The 22,892-nt window shown below is 37.1% G+C and overlaps 1 protein-coding gene across 1 annotated transcript; it reads left to right on the top strand.

The window, feature by feature from the left end:
* On the top strand, nt 1-22,892 carry LOC123762972 (sterol carrier protein 2). Its single transcript, XM_045749843.2, has 11 exons — nt 1-340; nt 2,121-2,250; nt 3,370-3,563; nt 5,342-5,532; nt 6,627-6,864; nt 8,627-8,759; nt 9,669-9,791; nt 18,924-19,080; nt 19,437-19,542; nt 21,209-21,317; nt 21,446-22,892. The coding sequence occupies exons 1-11, from the start codon at nt 266-268 to the stop codon at nt 21,622-21,624; spliced, it is 1,635 nt and encodes a 544-aa protein (XP_045605799.2). The 5' UTR covers nt 1-265; the 3' UTR covers nt 21,625-22,892.

Below are 22,892 nucleotides of genomic sequence, written 5' to 3'. Positions count from 1 at the left end.
GTTGGCAGCTAATCTAAGCTGGCTCCCTCTTGTCAGGGAGTATCCCAGACAAGAGTATCCCTGTGTGGGGTGCCCCGGGAGGAGGGGAGGTGGGTATCTGTGAACGTGCCCCGGTTTGGTTGTTGAGGGAGGAGGAGGAGGGGGGGATGATGTGGTATGGGTCGAGGTCCACGCCAGCTGATAGACCACAACAAGCACCCACGGCCAGCACCCTAACAGCTGGACCTGGCGCGCTCCAGCCCCCCACACTAACAACACTCGCTGGATGGCCCAGGCTCTCCTTAACACCTTCAGGATGGCACCTAGGAGGGTCTTCGTGATCGGGGTGGGCATGACGAAGGTGAGAAGTCTGTTCGATTCAGTATTATAATAAGACTTGAACATTTAATAATGCTGGTCATGGTGATAGTCCTCGCCGGGTGGAGGACTTATCGTAGCGCATTATTGCGTCTTATTTTATTATATGACAAGGTTTATATAATATATTTACTGTACATACTGTACATAGGCCTGTGCATATCTGTTATGGTTTAAGTCATTGAGGCTGAATTCCCATATATCTGGCTTTGGTGAAAATCAGTGCCCAGTTTCAGAAAATATGTCTTCCAGCTGAAAATATCTTTTGTTATAATTCTGTGTTTTATGGCTGATAATCTATGCCATTGCAGCAAACATGCGTTGACAATTTTACAAGTACTGTGCAAAGGGCTGCACCAATTTTACAAGTACAGTACTGTACTGTCCAAAAGGCTGCACCAATTTTACAAGTACTGTACTGTCCAAAGGAATGCCCCAATTTTACAAGTACTGTACTGTCCAAAGGAATGCACCAATTTTACAAGTACTGTACTGTCCAAAGGAATGCCCCAATTTTACAAGTACTGTACTGTCCAAAGGAATGCACCAATTTTACAAGTACTGTACTGTCCAAAGGAATGCCCCAATTTTACAAGTATTGTACTGTCCAAAGGATATGCACCAATTCGTAAATCTTGAGCATTTCATTACAAAAATTCTAAATTGGAAAGTTTAGTTAAATAAAATTATGGTAGAATTAAATTTGTTAATTTCTACCCTTGCTTAAACTGCATCATAAATTGCAAATATCTGAGTATAGTATATTTTTGTACTGGAATACTGTATGCTGTAGTCTACCTAGCCTTAATGATATATTCATGGAATTGATGCTTTCTTTAAAATAATATATAAATATGTTTTAATTACAAAAAAAATGTTGCTTTAAAGCAAATTTATATTTTTTTTTTTTTTTTTTTTTTTTTTTTTTTTTTTTTTTTTTTTTTTTTTTTTTTGAGATATATACAAGAGTTGTTACATTCTTGTACAGCCACTAGTACGCGTAGCGTTTCGGGCAAGTCCTTAATCCTATGGTCCCTGGAATACGATCCCCTGCCGCGAAGAATCGTTTTTTCATCCAAGTACACATTTTACTGTTGCGTTAAACAGAGGCTACAGTTAAGGAATTGCGCCCAGTAAATCCTCCCCGGCCAGGATACGAACCCATGACATAGCGCTCGCGGAACGCCAGGCGAGTGTCTTACCACTACACCACGGAGACTGCTATATGAAACAGTATACATGTTCTTTGATGAAAAAAATACTTAGGCACTTTTGTTGACTAGTAAATGGGGGGGGGGGGGGATCCTTGGCAAGCTGCTGGCTTCCTGTCTTCTTTGAGGCCACTAAAGAGTTAGTGGCCCTCAGGTAAATCTTTTTCCTTTATCAGTATATCATTGTTCTCACTTATCCTTGCTTCCTTTTAATATATTGATTACACTTTTCTCATCTCATGCTATATGTACTTTGTGTTTTGTTATATTATTTTCCTCGTGGTTTGATAAATGTTAGTTAGCACTTGCATCGAAATCTTATTTTCCTCAGTTGGGTTGTAAATTACAGTACAGTATCTTCAATATTTTCCATTATCATATTTTTCTATATTTTGTCTGAAAATGCTTGCTTCCATTGTGCAATTTCTAAAGTTAGATTACATATTATTTACCCACTTTTAGAGATATTTATCTACATATTTTGTGTATATTGTTGTATATTATCAAGATATCTATCTTAATTTCATGTTTTTTAAATTTCTAAATGCATAGTTTGAGAAGCCTGGTCGGAGGGATGACTTTGGCTATCCAGTCATGGCTAAAGAAGCTATCGAAAAGGCCCTTCAAGATTCTAAGATTACATATGACAAGATTGAACATGCATGTGTTGGATATGTCTACGGTAAGGACCATTACCAAGCACATTATCATTTTTATTTGTGTGTACAGTATTCAAATACAGTAATTAGCATTGCATGGTACTGTATATCCATTTATTCACTTTTAAAGAATAGAATTCTAAGCAGCTACTGTATTTGCAGTTGTTCTTCTACATGGCTCACTATGCAAAGAATGTACACCAAACAAACACTAGCCTGCCATATCTATAACCAAAATGTTAACCAATTTATTATATTCAATAATATTAAATCAATACATTAATAAAAATATACTATAATATCTAATATTAGGACAATTAATAATTGTTAAAAACTGTATGTACAGGCTGTACAGTGTATTTCCCCTGCTAAAATAGGGGATAGTATCCATATGGCGACCTACCTAATGTGCCCCAAGCAGACCTGTCCAGGCCTGGTCAACCTGCTCACACGTGTTCCCTCCCCCCCTTCCCCTTCGTGTGATTCCATAGTGCTGCTTAGTTACTGAAAGATTTTCTTTCATAATTTTTTTGTTTTAACAGTAACTTGATAATTTTTACTAAAACCACGTCTGATAGAAGCAGTAGTTGATGTGGAGGTGTTAAGAGGAAGCAAGTTATGATCTTTATTAAGAGAGTTGAACTTTGAATTTTGGAAATGAGTGAAGCACTTTGATAAATGTATGAATGTAATTAGCCAAGTCATGTGTAATGTGTTTTTCACTCGTATATTGGTGGGACACACACTAAATTGAAGAACTTTTGACTCTTTGTTCTGATGCTGAATCTTACATTGCATTGGTTAGTACTTTCTGCAATTAAGTAAGTCTCTGGATATTCCAGTTAATTCTTTTGTATCACATACTGGAGTTTGATTTGATTCTCACTGTAAGCACATGTAATAGGGTCAAAATAAATCATAAGTATATAGTACAGTATAAAGCTAGGTGAATTTTTTTTTAATTTATTTATCATTAATACATCAGAGGATTTCTCTTTAAAAGTATTTTATCTCTTTTTTTTTCATTAATATTATTTAGCATATGATAAAATTCTATAGATATAATGGACTTGCTCACTGTTCTCTCTCTCCCTCTGTTAATTTTTATGTCTGCCGATTGCAATTGCTCTTTATATTGCCAGGGGACTCCACCTGTGGTCAGCGTGCCTTGTATGAAGTAGGCATGACAGGTATACCAGTGTACAATGTCAACAACAACTGTTCGACAGGCTCAACAGCTCTTTTCATGGCTCGCAATCTTGTCTTGGGAGGGCAGGCGGAATGTGTGCTTGCTCTTGGTTTTGAGAAAATGGAACGTGGCTCTCTCAGTAATAAGGTTGGTAATGATACATTTTTGTTATATATTATAAGAAATGGAAATGTTATTCAGAATTTTTAATTTACTCTACTGTACCTGATTTTACAAGATTGCAATTTTATTACAATGGTGTTGTTTACATTCATATATCATGAAGGTAACTGTCATGTATAAGAATAAAGGAAAGTGTAGAAAGGCTATTGGCCCATGTAAGGCATTTACAATTTATATTCAACCAAACAAATTTTTATACTGTGTTGGATAAGAATTCTTATACCATCTAACCTTCCATTAAAGCAATTCAGCAAAACCATATCTATAATTTTGCCCATAATTTGTTGCATAAATCACTAACCCTATTTCAAGACCAGTATTTACCCAGGTCTTCTCTGAATCTAAATTTAACACTTTCGCGCTATCTGGACGCGCCGGCGCGTTCGGTTTCGTCTAACGTAAACGCATAGTGGACATAAAGTTATGTCTACTTTTAAAATATTTGTATAAAATTCAATTTTTATCCGATTTACTTTGGGTTTGTTTCAAACTGCGCGCTATGAGGCTCTCTTTCTCACCACTAGGCTGCATGGTACAATAGGTTCATGAAAGGTGTGGATAACTTCGATCAAATGGTATTTTGTCCCAAACGGGTTGCAGGTGGGTGACTTTAGCCGTTTATACTGGTAATTCTTCCCCCATATCATGTATTATATGCATATGTCTGTTTAGGGAATTTTATTCCGATCAATATACAACCAAAAATAACTGTGTGCAACAAGTATAATCTTGACAAACATAACAAAAGTAAAAATATTTCACGTGTGTTTGACGCTCACTGATATGTTCCAGCGTTGTTTTATATTTGTCGCTATTCTAACTTACGCTTTGTTGATATTTTTTACCTATGGGCACATAGAACATTCTATTGCGAACACATTGACATAAAAATGAATGACGTACATAGAAAATCAATGTCATGAGAGTGAAATAAGTATAAACTTTCAAAGCGCCGTGCGTCGTCCCGTCACCGATACCGGGTAACAATTTCACCACTTCCCACACTCTTGCGGGCGGGCTGCATCATTATTCTACGCTTATATTCATATCACCGTGTTGGGAATTTCATTGCGAGTCCATTGATACCAAAATTAACGCTGTAGAACAAGTGTGGAGGTGATTACAATCCCAAGAGTAAAAACATTTTGTTGCTGATGGGCGCTCACGGCGAGTCATCTACGTAGTTATTTATTTGGTGCTGGTATCCCTATATGTTTCTTGACTTATTTTACTAATGTTCTTCTAGAGAATTTTATTACGAACACGTTGGTACCAAAATGAAATACGTAGGATGAGAACTAAGGTCAGAAGAGTAAAAAGAGTATACACATTTTTGTTTTTACGCTTAAGCGATAAAAACGCAGCGCGCACATTCGGTTGGCTGAGTGACCTTTGCGGAGAGCGCGAAAGTGCTAATTTGTATCTCTTCTTTCGTATTCTATTTTGTGTTAATGTATTGAACATCTTATAAAATCCCCTTTGTTATACCCATTCATCCATTAGTATACTTCAATTATGTCACCCCTTACTTTTCACCTGTCCAGAAAATGTAAAGCTTTCTTAATCTCTCTTCATAAGTGAGTTTTCAGTCACAGCCCCGCTCCTGTGCCTGGTAAGTCCACTACGGGCTCACCATAGCCTGTGCTACTTTGAGCGTTTTGTTCCGAGTAGAGTCTTCTCGTGTTCATTCTGCCCATTAAATTGCTGTAAAATGTTTTTCAAGAAGTAATTTTTTTCCACAGTATACTGATCGGGAGAACCCAATAGAGAAGCATGTAATATGCTTGGCAAATATCGCTGATATAGAGAAGGCTCCCATTGCTGCACAGTTTTTTGGAAATGCTGGTCTAGAACACATGAAAAAATATGGAACTACTCCAGTTCACTTGGCCAAGATAGCTTACAAGAATCACCTACATTCCACTAATAATCCGTAAGAGTATTTCAACCTATCTCTTTGCATTTTTGACACTGTTCTTCTCTTGTGTGGTAGTTGATGTGATAAAAAAACTCTAAGCAGCCCTGTTTAACCATGGTCTGGCATTTTTCTACCTCTTATACAAAGTTACTTATTCCCTTGCCATAACCTTCCATCATTTTTAGCTTGCCATCATTATCCTCTGATGTATAGATCCTTCTCTACCACTCTTCATGGCAAAAAAAAAAAAAAATTGATAGAAAAATCCATAGGGTTAATGGGAGGAGTGAAACCTTTTGACAAACCACGTGCTTTCAAGCCCCTTTGAGGCCTCTTAAAAAATGGTGGTTCTTGGGTAAATTTTGGTAAATATTACACTGCCATCCCTCGTATTCAAAGCACATTTCTGTTACTTATTTCTTCCTACTTACATACTGAATGTCATATGATATTCTTAGTTAATTTCAACTGCCTTAATTTTAGACTTATATGTCTCCTTGTATATCTTTCTCATCATTGGATATCAAGATGTACAGTATACTGTTATCGAGTTATTTCTTCATGTTGTAGTACCATTTGTACTGTCCCTAACTCTAAATATGTATCAAATTCTTCCTTCTGTGCTTCCTATTTGTCTTCATTATTTATTATATCTCCCTTCTCACCTCCATTCAATATTTTTATTTTTCTTGCCTTTTCTAATAATTCACTGCCCATGAAAGCCTTATATACCGTCGAAGTTTGTATCTTACTTTAGACAAATTGAAGCAAAATCTACCATTTCACTCTTACCTTTTTCAGAACACATTAATGTTCTTACCAGCCTTTTACCATTACTAAACTTTAGTCACAAACCACAAATAAATCTTCACTTTCTGTCACAATTTCTAATGCTGCCATAAATACCAATCCATCAGTATGAAAATCTAACTTTGAACATAATAAAATGCTTCTTTCTGGTGGGCTCCCTGGAGCCACAGGAAGCCACCAAGAAGTTACCTAGGGATCCCTCTCAGAAAAGCAAGCCAACTGTAAGTAAGTACTCCCTTTACAAATATATAGTGATACTACTACTATAGTAGTAGTGATAATGTGTTGTCTCTTATCAGATACTCCCAGTTCCAAGACAAATACTCTCTGGAGGAGATAATGAATTCCCCAAAAGTGACAGGCCCTCTGACCAAGCTTCAGTGTTGTCCGACATCTGATGGTTCAGGAGCAGCAATATTGGCCTCCGAAGATTTTGTAATTGCTCATAACCTGCAAAATCAAGCTGTAGAAATTCTTGCAATGGAGATGATGACAGACCTGCCTTCCACTTTTGAAGATGAGAGTGCCATAAAGCTTGTGAGTACTGTATTACACTGTATTATTATGTCTTTGAATATTTGTTTTTTCTCCTGTTACAAATATATTGGAATTATGTGCTCTAACTACCTGAAAGTGGTTCAAACCAAGGCCTGGTCCTCCAATAGAATAACGTTAGTTTAGGATAATGTGTGACTAGTTAACCCCTTTGTGGGAAAAATGATGCTACCAAAGTAATACTTATAAACCACTTAATTTGCGTTATTCACTTGGAATAAGAAAAATTTAGGAATTCATTTTCCTTTGAGTCCTAGGTACATGACACAGTTACACTAAGAAAAAACAACATAGTGGAAATAAATACTTTATAGCAAAGTAATATACAAGGCCCCTGGTCTTTACATATCACTTAAGGCTTAGTAACATAGATATAAAATTTCCACACTAATAATACTAATGCTATAGTCTATGGCTATGGGTGGGCTATGGGTAGACCAAGAGAACTTAGCCATTTTACAGTCCCTAACCAATAATCAGGATGTCCCATCGAATTCGCCATCCACACACAACTGTCCACATGCAGCCAGCTTGCTGTCACTTGTTACTAGCACAGAAGTCATGCTGAATACATCATCATCATCTCTTAAGAACAGCCAAAACACCACCATACACTCACTGCCAGTTATTCTTTCTGGCCAACTTTTCAATCTACCAGTAATATATATTGGTATCAACACAAAATAGAACACAGAACAATGGGTATAAATTGGATGTTTAGATTTAGAAAAGACCTGGGTAAATATTGGTTTGGTAATAGGGTTGTAGATTTGTGGAATCAATTACAGCATAACATAATAAAAATAGGATCCCTTGATTGTTTCAAGCATAGGTTAGACAAGCATAGGTTATATATATATATATATATATATAATATAAAATATGAATGAGATTGGGTGGATGTAAATAGGAGCGGCCTTGTATGAGCCAATAGGCCTTTCTGCAGTTACCTTGATTCTTTATATTCTTATATTACAATATACTGTATATATTCCTACTGGCTAAAAACCTCACCCTATAGTCATAGCTGGCAGCGTGCTTCATTCTGTCTATTTATGGTCCACCAGAATAGACAGTATAGGCATATGTATGTGCTTACCCACTATCCACATGGTAAGCACATGTATGTGCTTTGCTTACCATGTAGGCCTACATAGGCATTAATATACTACCCCTAGAAATTTATTTTTAATTAAATTACTTTACAAATACTTCAGCTTATCTAAATTTATATGCTACTTTACTCACACATTAATTAGTTTAAAATGTTCCAAGACCCATAATATTTCCAATGTTTTATAGAAAATATAGGAAGATACGTTTCATGATGTATCTTATACAGCGAGAAATATCTTGTATATTATCTTATATATTATCTTATATACAGTATTTTCATCTGATATTGGTAAAATAAAGCTTTGGCAGATACATAAAGATATTTAATGCCGTACTTTAATTTAGAATGCTTTATCGTCTTTCATTACTTTTCTATCATTGCCTTAATTGTTTTGGTGTTCTCTGGGCCCCTAGTCCAGAACATCCACTTTCAATGTTTTGAAATATACGTTAGTTACCTCGTGTATGTGTCTGTTCTCTGTCTCTACATCTGTCTGACTGTTTAAGCATCTCTGTGCAAAATGCTGAATATTGCTAGAAAGCTGGAGACATCTTAGATTCTGCAGGTCATGAATCAAAACTAAGGTCAGTTACTGGAGGCATTACATGTTACGTTCTTTCTCTTTAGGTGGGTTATGACATGACAAAGAATGCAGCTCAAAAGGTGTATGCAAAGGCTGGCTGTTCAGCCTCAGATGTGGATGTGATTGAGCTTCATGACTGCTTTTCTGCCAATGAACTAATTACTTATGAAGCCCTTGGTAAGTTTGATTGTTGTGTGTTGAAGAAACCCTCCTGATATTACTGTAAAGCTTAGACCAGTGGAATCCCGTGGAAGATTTTGTAAACCACACTGTGTTTTTAAGGAATCTCTGTTTACTATTTATGAATTTTGAAAGGTAACAAGACTTTAATTGCCTAGTACAAGGAAGGAGCTTTAAATTTTATCATTCTCCCATTTCCTCTTTTTCATGGGTTGGGTCAGCCCAAAGAAATAGGAGAACTGTGCAGGGGAATAAGAACTAGAAATGTTCTCCAAAGGCACCCACTCTTTCATACTTCATACATAGTATCATGTAACCTTGACACCATCACATTCTGGTAAATTGTCCACTGTAGTCCCACAGCTTCCTTTGATCTAATGTTACTGTAACTATGAGTTGTCATTTAAATTATGTTAAACATTGACTCCCTCTTGACACAGTGGCTATAGATAACCCACTGTCTGAGTACTATATTTAAGCAAAGTGGTTTCATTTACAGTAACTTTATTTGCTACCACTTTGTGCACTTTTAACTCTGACTCTGCACTTCCTCACACTCATTCACTTAAAATGATTATACATCTTTGTCTTGGCCTTCCTCCAACCCTCATACTCACTCAAACACACTCTTTACCGCTCTATTGTCATCTGTTCATTGAATACACTTAAACCATCTCGATACAATTTAACTCTTCAATTAAGGTGTATCGAGACTGTATTAACAGTCTCTTTTAGCACTTTCCGATCCATTTCCTAAATAGCCTTCCTGTTTTCTGAAAATTGTTTATTCATTTTTCTTTCAAGTTTTCAAGTTCTTTCAAGAAAAGAGGATCTCTCTTTGTTTTAATTTAAATATTTACTGTTTTTGAAGAAATGAACATTCATTGCTATATTATTATTTCATAGGTCTGTGCGGAGAGGGCGAAGCTGGTAAATTCATTGATTCTGGAAATAATACCTATGGTGGAAAGTATGTTGTGAACCCCTCTGGTGGACTCATCTCGAAGGGTCATCCTCTAGGGGCCACTGGTGAGTAACCCAACTTTCTAAGTTTGCAGTTTTTATAATGTGCTTATATAGGGCAGAACATTCACCTTTGCCTTAAGCTCACTTCCTGACCAAGGTGTTTCTGTGTCCACTATTTGACTAGTGTAAGGTTTAAAAAGTAACATTTAGTAACTAACAAAAGTTTCATGTCATCTTTCTGAGCTCGAGCTCCTCGGGTACTTCCTGAACCCATGTTGTTATGATCCATCGTGAACTCGTGTTCCTCGCTAGGCTTACACTGACCTTGTCCCCCACTGCATGACAAGTACCTTTGCATATGGTCTTGTCAAGGAAATTGAGGGAATGAAGATTGTTCTAAGTCTCTAAATCAAGTTACTACAGAAGGACCAGCTCGCTATTATACAGACTAGAGATCAGTACCCTAAACAAGTTCGATAAGCGATAATTTGTAACAAAAAGAATGCCACTTGTCACTTTTCAAGCTGCTGTACTTGTTAAGGACCTAGGCTACCTCTGTCACTACTCGGTGGGTTACGTATTTGTGATTATATAGGCATGAGATTTAGATATTTATGTCCCACCTCTTCGCTTTTTATACCTTGCACACAAATTACAGCTCTCAACATTATAGTACTTTTTTGTATATACCTGTATTCTTAAAGTTCTGAATGAAAGTGGCTTCAACAACTTCTTTCACTGCTTCCACTTGTTGACCACATGTACAGGTACAAGAATTTTCTTATATCTCTATGATTTGATTACACAATTAAGCTTCCATTAGTGTCCCCTTGTCATACTTTTACGTTAAACAAGTGGACCTTGGCCACCTTGTCTATTCCCATGAGTCTCTAGTATGTAGTGATGATTTTTTTCTTATCTCATCTAAAGGTTTTGAAATTGAGCTCCCTTAACATGTCCTCATAGCTGAGCACTTAATTATGATCCTAGTACTACTTGTAAAGTCTCCATCTTATGCATTAGTCATTCGAGGAACTGTATTATATGCTTTCTGGCAGTTTAGGAAAAGGCAGTCTACCCATTCTTTATTCTCTTACCCTAATTTAATGATCCTGTTATAAAATTCAGTCAAATTTGTCTATCCCTCTCTTAATGATTCTAACATAACCCATAAAAACTGGAAAATGTAATCAGGAAAAGAATTTTAGAACGCTCGAATTCTGTTTGCTACATGGGTTTTGAGCCTGTCTTGGGTTTTATTTTTTTTCTAATCCTCTAAAGTTCAGGGAATGGCTGAGGTTTTGGGTTGAGCATACCTACCACTTGCTGTATTTTAAACCCAAACATTGAATGCTGAAAGTATAAGCTCTGTAACCTTAGAGAATAAACAACAACCCATCTACAGTATTACCTTGCAATATTCAACATTAAAAACTAAGTATTACCAAAAGGACTTTCCTCCTATGTATAATATAATGTAGAACTGTCATACACAGTTCTGTATATATGACAGTTGTAGTGCAAGCAGTGTTCTATTACTAGCTATCATTATACAGGTAATACAATATAAGATGTGTGTGCACCATTCAGTAGGGTCTGATTATGACTTTTTGTGCCCTCTGTTATCCTTTTTACACCACTGCTCGCAGGACGAGAACGGGGTGCACAATACACTACTGCTTGCAGGACGAGAACGGGGTGCACAATACACTACTGCTCGCAGGACGAGAACGGGGTGCACAATACACTACTGCTCGCAGGATGAGTAAGGGGTACACAATACACTACTGCTCGCAGGATGAGTACGGGGTGCACAATACACTACTGCTCACAGGATGAGTATGGGGTGCACAATACACTACAAATTGCAGGACGAGTATGGGGTGCACAATACACTACTGTTTGCGGGATGAGCATGGGGTACACAATACATTACTGCTCGCAGGACAAGTATGGAGTGCACAATACACTACTGCTTGCAGGACGAGTATGGGGTGCACAATACACTACTGCTCACAGGACGAGTGCGGGGTGCACAATACACTTACTGCTCACGGGACAAGTTTGGTCTGCCCAATAAACTAGCCACTGCTTGTGGCAACAATAATAAAATCATGTATTATTATTGTTTCAGTTGTTTTATTATTGGTTGTAAATCCAGGTTGGTGAGTTCCTCTCCAACCTGGATTTGATTAACCTTGCTCTATCCTATTGTTAACACAAGATCTAGAGTGCCATTACCTCAGGTGGGAAGTGTCACATACTATTGCATACAAGGTTCTGAATGACTCCTTATTAAGGTTTCTTAAAACCATGTTCTTATGTTTGCCAACTTTGCATATGCAACAAATAATATCTGTTTGATGTGGGGCTCAGGAGACAGGTCTGGTGCCATATCAACCCATAGGATTTTATATTTTGTCTAATTTTTAGCATGGTTTCCTCTACTATTTGGTATCTTGTGGAAGGTGCTACATAGTCTTCTCAGATTGATGCCTTTCTTTAATAATTACTTATGTGATACCTTGTGTTCGAGCCTCTGTTCCCAGCACCCAGGTTTGTTACGTTGCATGAATTTAACTCGAGTACAGTAGCCACTTGTTGTATCCCTTTTAGATTTGTCTAGGTCATCCTGGAGTCTCTTATAGCCTTTTGCTGTATATTATCCACCTAATATTTTTTGCATCATTGGTAAACATTTAGACTTGAGAGGTATATAATGGTATGTGATGCTCATAGTGGTACTTTTTCTTGTTTTATGAGAGTAGTGATGGTGTTGGTGATTCCAAAGGTGGAGGATCATGGTGATTGTAGCGAATGATGATAATAATTGTATGGATGCTGGTGGTGGTTTGTAATGATAGGTGGTGAAAATGTTGGCTAGTTGTGGTGAAAGAGTTGGTAGTGGTGTGGGGATGTACATGGTAAAGGTGGTGATGTCTTGGTGGAAGTGTTGATAGTCATGGTTGTATTGGTGCTAGTCATGATGTTGCTAGTCATGATGGTGCTAGCCATGGTGGAGGTAGTGATAGTCATTGTTGATGGTGGTGGTGAAAGTCATGGTGGAGATGATTGTAATGGTAGAAAAGGTTCATAATGGTAGTCAGTTGATAGTAATAATGGAGGTGGGAGGTAAGGAGGCTTGAAAGAAGGTAGGAGGCAAAGAATGTAAGCTGGCAGTCAAATGAAGTCGTCTACATTTGAATGTAGTAGACTTGTTCAAATAAATAATTCTAACTAGTCCATCAGTGCTGTAACTTAGTGGAGTGACTATTGGGGTTTTGTTTGATCCCATTATGTGCCACAAACAGATGGCTGGAACAAGTTAGACAAGGTGGTGGGTGAAAACCAAAACTGTCTTTAGTTTCAAAGCATCATATGTCAAAGAGTACTGGGAAGATGGGACACCACAAGTATAGCTCTCGTCCTGTAACTACACTTCGGTTGACCTGTGACAACTGGTACAACTCTATACTCGCCTTATTCTGCATGTGGGAGTTGAACTTCATCTCTGTGGTCTAGCTCTTCAAGCAGCGTTGTGAATGCTTGGAAAATTCACACATACAGTATGTGAACCAATGAACATGATGCTGTCCTATGTAGTGTTAAAGACATATCAAATGGTTGGATTGTCTTTTTCCTTCATTTTCTGTTTGCTCTTCTAATTCTTCCATGAGTTGATGCTTCAATCTGCACGTCATAAAAGTGGGAAATACAGTAGTGACGAAGACAATGTATAATTTATGCGCAAGGTAACCAGCACATTCCTCAGAAATAGATTAAATTTTTAAAAATAATTGTTAAAATGCCAGAACAATAGTGATACAAAATTGTATAATAAATTTATTATAAATATTTTGCCAACATTTCCTAAACAGTTGTATTAATTGTAACATTTTGCCAATTTTTGTTGAAATTTTTGCATTAAAATGTATGCTATTGCAGCCTTGATGACAGTGTTGAGAACATGCATAGTGGGAGCTGGTAAGTATATAGGTGGGATGGATGGCAACTGTTGCTATGCTGAAGGTTGAGCCACAACCACAGATGATAAGCTTGGTGATACAGACCCCACAGATTAAGCCAACCCATCCTCACACTTCATGCATCTCAGTTTGGACATTATCAACACCAGCATCCAAATTCAAGTGCTTCAATATGTCATCAGAAATGTGGGTTCAGCAAAAGAAAATTATGCCTGCCAAATGTAATAGACTACTATATAGGTGGGTGCAGGAGATGATGGCTTCTGATGCTTGTCAGAGCTCTCCCTCCAATTGCTCATATTAAGCCTTACCCAATTAGTTTTCCATGGAACATAACTTGCCAATCAATATTACAGCCAGTATCATTAACAAGCAGGAAAGAGAAGGGGCATCCTTCACAAACTACTGAAATGGTTCAAAAGAACGCTGGTAAACTTCAGCCCAGGTAATGAGAGTACGGGAGGGAGTAACGAGACTGAATAGACAATACACAATGGGGTAAAGGCAGTTCCAAAAATTGGAAAAGGGACAGGATTTATGATTAGACATAATGTACCAAATCTGTCTCCAGAAGCACATCAACAGAATCACATTAGCATATAAAAAGCTGGCAATCATTCAGGTAGCTTTCAGAAATCTGGATAGGGAGGTATTTAGAGCACTGTACAATACCTACAAGGAAAAGTTTAGAGATATGTCACGAGACTGCTCCCAAAATCGAGACAATTGATAAGGTAGATAACAAATTATTTAACAGGAGCAACAGCAGATTGAGAGATAAATATGAGCCATTGGGATGTAGGGAAACTTTTCTTTAGTGTAAGAGTACTGAGTAAATGTAATGAGAAAGAAGAGGATCCAGTAAAAGCAAATGTTGTACAAAAGTTTAAATGTTGAATTCATAGACATCTAGTGGGTTGGGTACCTTTGAATTCAACAACTCATGGGTGAGTAGACTGAGGCCCAATAGCAAGTGGTCAATCCTTTACCAAGCACAAGTAGGTGAGTAGAATTACAAATATTGTAAGGTATTTGACATTAGTAATAAAAATGACATCAGTAATTAAAGTATGCCTGAAATTAGTGTTGTTAAGTTTGTTCAGATATGGTCAAAGGAGGAGGCAGATGTCTTGAGTAATTCAGGATGAATGTTGTATGCAATTATAGGTGCTCTATTAGGATGCATGAAGATAGTTGAAGAAGCGATAGTAACAGAGGGTTATCTTGAGGATATCTTGAGATGATATCAGGGTTTAGTGTCCCCGTGGCCCGGTCCTCAACCAGGAGGCACCTTTTTGTTACACATTCCCAGGAAGCAGCCTGTAGCAGCTGTCTAACTCCCAGGTACCTATTTACTGCTAAGTGAACATGACATCAGGGTGAAAGAAACTCTGCCCATTTGTTTCCGCCTCCACTGGGGATCAAACCCAGAACCTCGGGACTATGAATCCAAAGTGCTGTCCACTCAGCTATCAGGCCCTGTCAGGGTTATTTGGTTCATATACTGAAATTAACATTCCAATCTCCAGCACAGCATTAAGTGAATAGCATTTTTTGTTGTTAGGTTTTCTGAGGTTTGTGTATTCTCCATAGGTTTCTCTAGCTGGTACTAATAACATTTGTGCATTTAAATTCTACTGCATAATAAATTGCTATACCTCCAGTACAATTCTGATTTGGGCTACGCTCGGTTTTGGATAGCTGTGTATAGACTGCAGTTAGGACAATGCCTGGGACATGAAACCTGTCCTTAGGCATATCGAGGCCATCGCCTCTAGGCCATCTACTGACCTTTCCCTGGATGCAACCCACAACAATTGCCTAACTCCCGGGTAGCCATTAGGTGAAAAGAAACATGCCCAATGAGATTTATTTTTTTCTCGGGAATTGAATCCAGGTCCCTCAATTGTCAGCCAAAGACATAGATTACTGTACCACCGAATCTTAATTAAGCAGTTTGGTATTGAAATCTTTTTTTAGTTAGGATGTTATGATTATGTTAGGATTATGTTAATTATGTTAATAAGAAGGCGGTAGTGTTAGGATTTTTTTTTTTTTTTTTTTTTTTGAGATATATACGTACAAGAGTTGTTACATTCTTGTACAGCCACTAGTACGCGTAGCGTTTCGGGCAGTTACCTTAAAGACGATCTTAAAGACGACAGACTGTCAAAGGCATGGGAGGGGGGGGGATCATAGTGCTATATTCAATATTTTAACGGCATAAGCAATTAGAATATAACATACTACCCAAAGACAAAAAAAAATGATTTTTTTTTAGTGTTGTCAAGGTTTTACACGTACCATTGAAACAGCAAAGCATCATTAATCAACTTTTGGCATAATTATTTACAAAAGGTAACGTAATTATCAGGAGAAAGCACTATACCATTACTATATAGCACTTGGAAGGGATATGAGGATAAGGATTCCGGTTGGGATGGCGGGAAGGAATGGTGCCCAACCACTTCGGTGGTCGGGGGTTGAACTCGGACGTGCAAAAAAACGACACCGTCGTTCATACACAAATTAGAACCACATATAGAGAAAAATCACGTTTGTTCATATGAATAATCAGAAGTACCCTTTTAAGCGTACTTTACTAATCATAAAAAAATATGCATAAATATATGCCCTAAACGTTACGTATATAACGTTTAAAGCTTAATGAGCTAAATATGTACTTCTACAACCCGTGTACCTTCTTGTGTATATAATACAATTATTTACTTATATATATAACATATAAATATATATATATATTTTATTTTATATGTAAATATATATGTGAAGGAAGACGTGGAGAGACAAGTGACAGTCGGGAGTGTTTATCTCTGAGGCCTCAGCTGGTCGAGCCGAGGCTGGCTGCTTGGAGGCGTGTCCCCGCTGTCTTGAGTTGAACAGATAGGAGCTGGTAGTCTTACGTGCCGCGTTAAGAAGTTTCGTAAGAGGGTGAAGGGTAAGATCATGATGATAACTCCACGGAGCCGGTGGGAGGGTGTGTGTTATCTGGCCCAGGGGGCGCCAGGTCCGTCCGGCCAGCCAGTCTCTCGTGACTTGTAATATAACACCTGCTTGTATTATAGTGTATACTCGCGTGATATACCAGCGTGTATTATAATGTATACTCGTGAAACATCAGCGTGTATTATCGTGTAAACTCGTGACTCATAAAACACCAGCTTGTATTATGTATACTCCGGTGACTTGAAATACACTAGCTTGTATTACAGTATCATGTATACTCCGGTGACTTGAAATACACTAGCTTGTATTATCATGTATACTCCGGTGACTTGAAATACACTAGCTTGTATTATCATGTATATTCCCGAGACTTGACTGTATACCTGTAGGGAGGAATAGGGTCATTCCTCCATTCATTTTCATTCCTTCAGCCGGAATGAAACGATTTGATATGCCGGCAATTAATCTTGCATGGGGAAATTGGCATTGATGTTAGTTTTTGATTTAGTGTTGGTCTGATGGTGGTTAATTTTGATGGGGACAGGCAGCCTGTGTATATAAACATGTTAGGCTTGTATAGAGGTAACTCCCCCCCCCCCCTACTCCTCTTTCCCCCCCCTTCCCCTGTGTTAAACAATTGACCCTCCCCCAGGAAGCAATCCCACAACAGTCGACTAACTCTCGGATACCTATTTTTAAGGCCTATCATCCACTGGAGGTTTATTATGGCTGTGACACTTGCTGTCTGACCAACCAGCAAGTATAATTTAGCCCAGAACATAGCTCAGGATTAATGTTAACTCATTTATACTTGAGAAACCAAAATACACTGTTTTGGTGTAAAAATTTGCCTTGGCTAACCTATCATTACCAGTTATCTAACCTATCATTCCAACCCATCCTCTCAAATGCAACTAACTATGGAAAGTAACAGTTTAAAACTGTCATGTACATTTTTAATGCCTTGGATATCTAAGGTTAGGCAAAGTTTTTGGGTCGTTTAGTACTGGTTAAATTAGAAGTTTTTTTTTTTATTAATATTATTATTACTACAGAGTGGCAAATGTAGGAAATGGGCTAACCATTCAGTCATGTGGAGTTGAGCAGTAATATGTTGAGTTTCATTTAGTGTGTGAAATATTTGTTGATGTACTTACTTACAGTATAGCCACTGTGGCTTAATTAATAGTTAAGATAATTTATAGATTAAAGTACTATGTACTAATGAGCACACTGTACTACTTTGGATCTTTTTATGACTTGCAAGTGAAGTCATATTTAATTTTCAAATGTTGTATTGATGAGCTTAGCTATGGATTCTTAATTGGGAGAGGGGGGTGGAACCAGTAAATTGCATGTCCACTGTATATTATGGATACTTTGTGCAGCTATTCCTGGCACTGTCACTGACTTGCTGGCTCGGATCCTCTAGCTTTATCTATTGCTGATAAGGTCTCATCACCTTGGTGTATAGGGTGACCAGCTTGCTGCTGCTGCTCCCTCTTTTGTACGAGCATCCATCAGGGTAGGTTGTGTTGTGCTCTGCTCTGTTTTCTTTCACTTCAATTATTCCATAACATTTTGCAAAGTATTATTATTTTAAGTAAATCATAGTTACACTATGAGCTGTCATTTCAATATGCTTAGATGGACCAAACAATGGCAGTGCTGTGGCTACCTGCCTTGTGCTGTGAACACGGTAAACGGCATTGTGTTCACTGATATCTGAACTTTGTACATAGTCTTTATCACAGTCGGGCTCTTCTGAGATACTATCGTCACAAAATGATACCAGTTACGTATAGTATATTTTGTCATTTTTAATCAACAATGTGGTCATAGCTCGTGACACATAGCTGTGTGTGCTGCTATGTGCAGCACACATAGTTCGTGCTGCATGTACCAGCCATGGTTGCTCACTTTGTACTGAGGCCTTCACACAGGAATGGTGCCCATGATATTTTTTCTTTTTTCTCCAAAATGGTCTTTCCTAATGGAGGCCTGAGAAGGCTGATGTGAACCCTGTGTACCCACGGTATTTTTAAATCCTACACAATACTCTAAAGCATATATATATGATTTGTACAGTCCAGTCAGTTAAGCCAAAATCATATACTGTATATATGTTTTGCACAGTGAAGGGATTAAGCAAAAATGTAAACATTTATGTGTTAATTCAATTAACTGGACAATATTTTCTTGTCATTTTTAATAATAAATTATAATTTTTGTTTTTTCTCAGGCCTTGCACAGTGCTCCGAGCTGTGTTGGCAGCTGCGAGGTGAGGCAGGGAAACGTCAGGTCCCAGGGGCAAAATTAGCTCTCCAGCACAATCTTGGACTAGGGGGTGCCGTCGTTGTAACTTTATACAAGATGGGCTTCAGAGGAAATGACCGGGGGTCAGTAATGTGTTTTTTGTAACCTCGTATAAAAATGGTGATATGTAATCATACAATTACATACATACCAGCAGTTTACTAAATGGAAAATTACTTGTAGGTCTCTCTTTCTTGAAAGTTTAAATTCAAGTTCTTGTACTCTTTAAATTGTATAAATAGCATTGAAGTTTTATGCAACTATCCATTATACAGTGCTGGTACAGTATTTATTGTATTTGCTTTAATTTGTTCTTACTGGACTAATGCTACCAGTAGTGGTCATATTATTAATTGATAATAGTGTTTGATATTAAAGGAATTTGTTTAACTATAAGCCTAATTGATGATAATAGTTTTAATAATATGCACTTCAACAGAATTGTAGCAGCTGCTACAAAAGCTGCTGAAGGCTTTCAGAGTGCTGCCATTTTTAATGCTATTCAAGAGGCATTGAAGGCTGATGGCCCTACACTAGTAAACAAGGTAGGCCAAGTCAATATGTATTTCTTTTATTTGTGGGAAAGATAGCAAGGGGCATTTACACAACATTTATACTACCTCATTTTGCTTCTTCCTTTGACCAGTCTTACTAAATTTAAGTGATGTATAGGCTTACCGGTTTAGCACCTTCTCTATATTTACACTTATTTTCATTGACACTTTTCCATAGCATTCTTTTTCTTCCTCGCATCCCTATTCATACTATCCTTCATGCTATCTATATTAAAATTTTATTTAATTTTAAATAATAACACTTGCTGTGGCACCTTAGAGTTCAGCCCCATTCCCATCTACTGTAGTTCAAACTGAGACTTAAAAATATTATTTTTGTTTAGTATTACATCATTTTATTTTGTCTGTATATGACAATCTACAAGAAGCAATGTACACCTAGCCGTAGGAAGCAGTGGGAGTGGCCAAGAGTGATCTACTTGTGTGGTAGTGCTATATACAGTAGTGTGGATGGGTGTGTTTTTTTTTATATATACATATATATGTAACTTTTCTTTTGTATTGCTCTCTTCTGGGTTGATGCCACCCTACTCATGAAATTGAGAAATGGAGTAATGTTGATGCTGATAGATACATTCCTGAAAAAAATATAAGATAGAATAAGAAATTAGGCTAGTGGTGGGTTATAGTACAATACTGTATTGTACAGATAATTATTTGATGGTCTATCCATGTGGAAGTAGGAAGATTGGAAGTCGGCTCCAAATGATGTATGTTATGCGAGTGGTGGTAGACAAGTGGTATAGTATAGATAAGATTGAGATAAGTTGAATTACAATGTGTTGTCGTTGATTGAGGTGAGGGGCAACGACGTTCGAGGGATCGGATGCACCCAACTGTGTGTGCCTGTACTCGATTAGGAAAAAGGAGATCATAATTTGTGTGACAGTTTTAGTATAATATTTTATTATACAGTATTCCTAAATAGTCTCCCTAATGTATTAGAATATGTACTGTGTATTAAATTCTCCATCAGGAGTGAATTTCTGAGCAATTGGATAGAATTAAACTGGACATACTGCAGTTTAGTCATAATTTTTTCTAATATTCCATAACTTTTATATAGAATCGTTTTTATTTAACTTGATAAAAGTTACCAGGTCAAAATAACTTGAGCTCTTGGAAAATGTAGTGTGAGAGTACATAATCTGTTCAATCTCTGTGGAATTGTAATTATAGCACTTGCAAGGCAATCCAGTGATCAGAGGTTCACATGATATTTAGAGATAACATGAGGGTAGTACTGTACAATATACGGCCTGGGCTGATACAAGTGGTATAAACTTATACATACTATTAATCCTCATCAATGGGTTTAGATATCCATTGCCCAAAAAAGTTGGGCAACAAAACACAACCCTTATCACAAAACATTGATAATGGTGCCATGCCCACATAACGGGTAAATATTCCTGCAAGTGGGATTTCATCTCGACATTCTTGTAGTAATTAGGGTAAATTGCCTCCTGTTCAGATATGCAAGAAGGAAAACTAATCCTGGTCTACCAGTTGTTACAAAATACCCAGTGCTGGTGTAAAAAAAATGCAATACTTTAAATGAAAGTTGTTTAAGTACTGTACTTGGAAAATGACATACTGTATCTGGCAAAATTATAATTTAAAAATATATTTTTAGGTGAAGGGTGTGTATTGCTTCGAAGTGAAGGGTGGTCCTGGTGGTAGTGAGGCCAAATGGATTGTTGATGCAAAGAATGGATCAGGATCTGTAACACTAAATGGTGCAGGTTAGTACTTTTTTGTTTGTAAACTGTAATGTAATACTGTGGATTCAATATTTCTCATTTGTTGCTTGTTAAAATAAATGATGTTGAAAATAGAGGAAAATAATTGTTTTAATTTCTACTTCTAACAGCTAAACCAGACGTAACGATTAGCATGGCTGATTCAGACCTTGTCGATTTGATGGAAGGGAAGTTAAACCCTCAGAAGGCCTTCTTCCAGGGCAAACTCAAAATCAAAGGCAATATGGGTCTGGCTATGAAACTGCAAGAATTCCAGAAGCAAGCACAGCAGCTGAAGGCTAAATTGTAGCTTCCCTATGAATATGATATTTTCCCAGTATTTCCATTCTTTATAAATGCAAAAATGACACACACTTCCTTCAACATAATTGTCAAACTTCAAACAACTATCCATCCAGTATGAATGACACCAGCTTCAAGTGTCAGACTTAAATTGAACAAGATTACTATGAGAAATAACCGGAAAGGTTCTGTATTTGTTTCCTGCAATTACTGCAGGTAAGGCAGATATAGAATCTCGCCTAGTAGTACTGTTGAATATAGACAGTTTCATGTGGTTATATATCTTGCACAACTGTATTGTCAAAAGCAAATTTCACACTCCAACCTTGGTGCTAATACATTCATATTTGTAAAAATTGAATCATACAGTTTTAAATGTGGCGGTGAGAAATAAATTGTGTGATATTTAGTGTCATTCATTCGGAAGTACTCAATTTTGTCCGCAAGTCCTGGACCTGGCTTCTCCTCGGGTAATTTTATAGTAAGCATTCACAACTGAAGCAGTGGCATTGAAGTGTTTCGGTCTTCAATTTGTTGCTAGACTAAAGTTTAAATTTAAAAGGATTTTTGTTTTTTGTAAGATTTTGCAGATATTGGTCACTTGTCACTCGCTATCCATTTCAAATGTGTAAAGTGTGTAATAAAGTCTGGGATGTTTCTAACACATGGTTGTATGTCTTATCCACAATTGGTAATATAGTCACTATATCTTGAACTATTGTTCTTTAATACTGTATATTCATTTGAGTATACAGTATATATATATATATATATATATATATATGGGCGTATAATATGCATTACCTCTGGGTTCTTATATCCATGCAAAGGAATTTTTTGTGCATATTCTTACTAGTGTCAGGCAATGGATGTAATACATATTATCAATAATAGCCCATTCAGATGAATTTTTCTTGCTGTTGGCAAGCACATGTCTATGTACAAAGCTTTTTGTAACTACCCTTAGCCAAAACTTCATTGGTCTGAAGTTAATTGCAATGCCTTCAATGCAACGTTTTAAATTGTACAGAATAATTTGCTATTGCAAATTAGAGCAATGCCAACAATGCAATGAACATATAGATATTAACAAACTTTTCATGTCGAGTTCCATAGAAATGCAAGTGTAATGTTTTCCAGTTTTTATATAATGGCAATACAAAATTTTGTGAATATATTTAGACTAAGTTTAGTTTATAAGAATCTGCAGCTTTGACTATGAATATCAATATTTAGATATGTAAAGAAGCTTTATCATTAAAATAATGTATATAT

This window comes from Procambarus clarkii, chromosome 47, assembly GCF_040958095.1.
Source record: "Procambarus clarkii isolate CNS0578487 chromosome 47, FALCON_Pclarkii_2.0, whole genome shotgun sequence".
Lineage (NCBI taxonomy): Eukaryota > Metazoa > Arthropoda > Malacostraca > Decapoda > Cambaridae > Procambarus > Procambarus clarkii.
The sequence above is the reverse complement of the archived record's forward strand: the minus strand, read 5'-3'. Positions and strand labels throughout refer to the sequence as shown.

Excerpts from the sequence above, each read along its gene's own strand:
- LOC123762972 (XM_045749843.2), top strand. The coding sequence starts at position 266 with ATGGCCCAGGCTCTCCTTAACACCTTCAGGATGGCACCTAGGAGGGTC. Across the intron at positions 9,792-18,923 it reads TCATCCTCTAGGGGCCACTG|GCCTTGCACAGTGCTCCGAG; the intron begins GTGAGTAACCCA and ends GTTTTTTCTCAG. Across the intron at positions 21,318-21,445 it reads TGTAACACTAAATGGTGCAG|CTAAACCAGACGTAACGATT; the intron begins GTTAGTACTTTT and ends TACTTCTAACAG.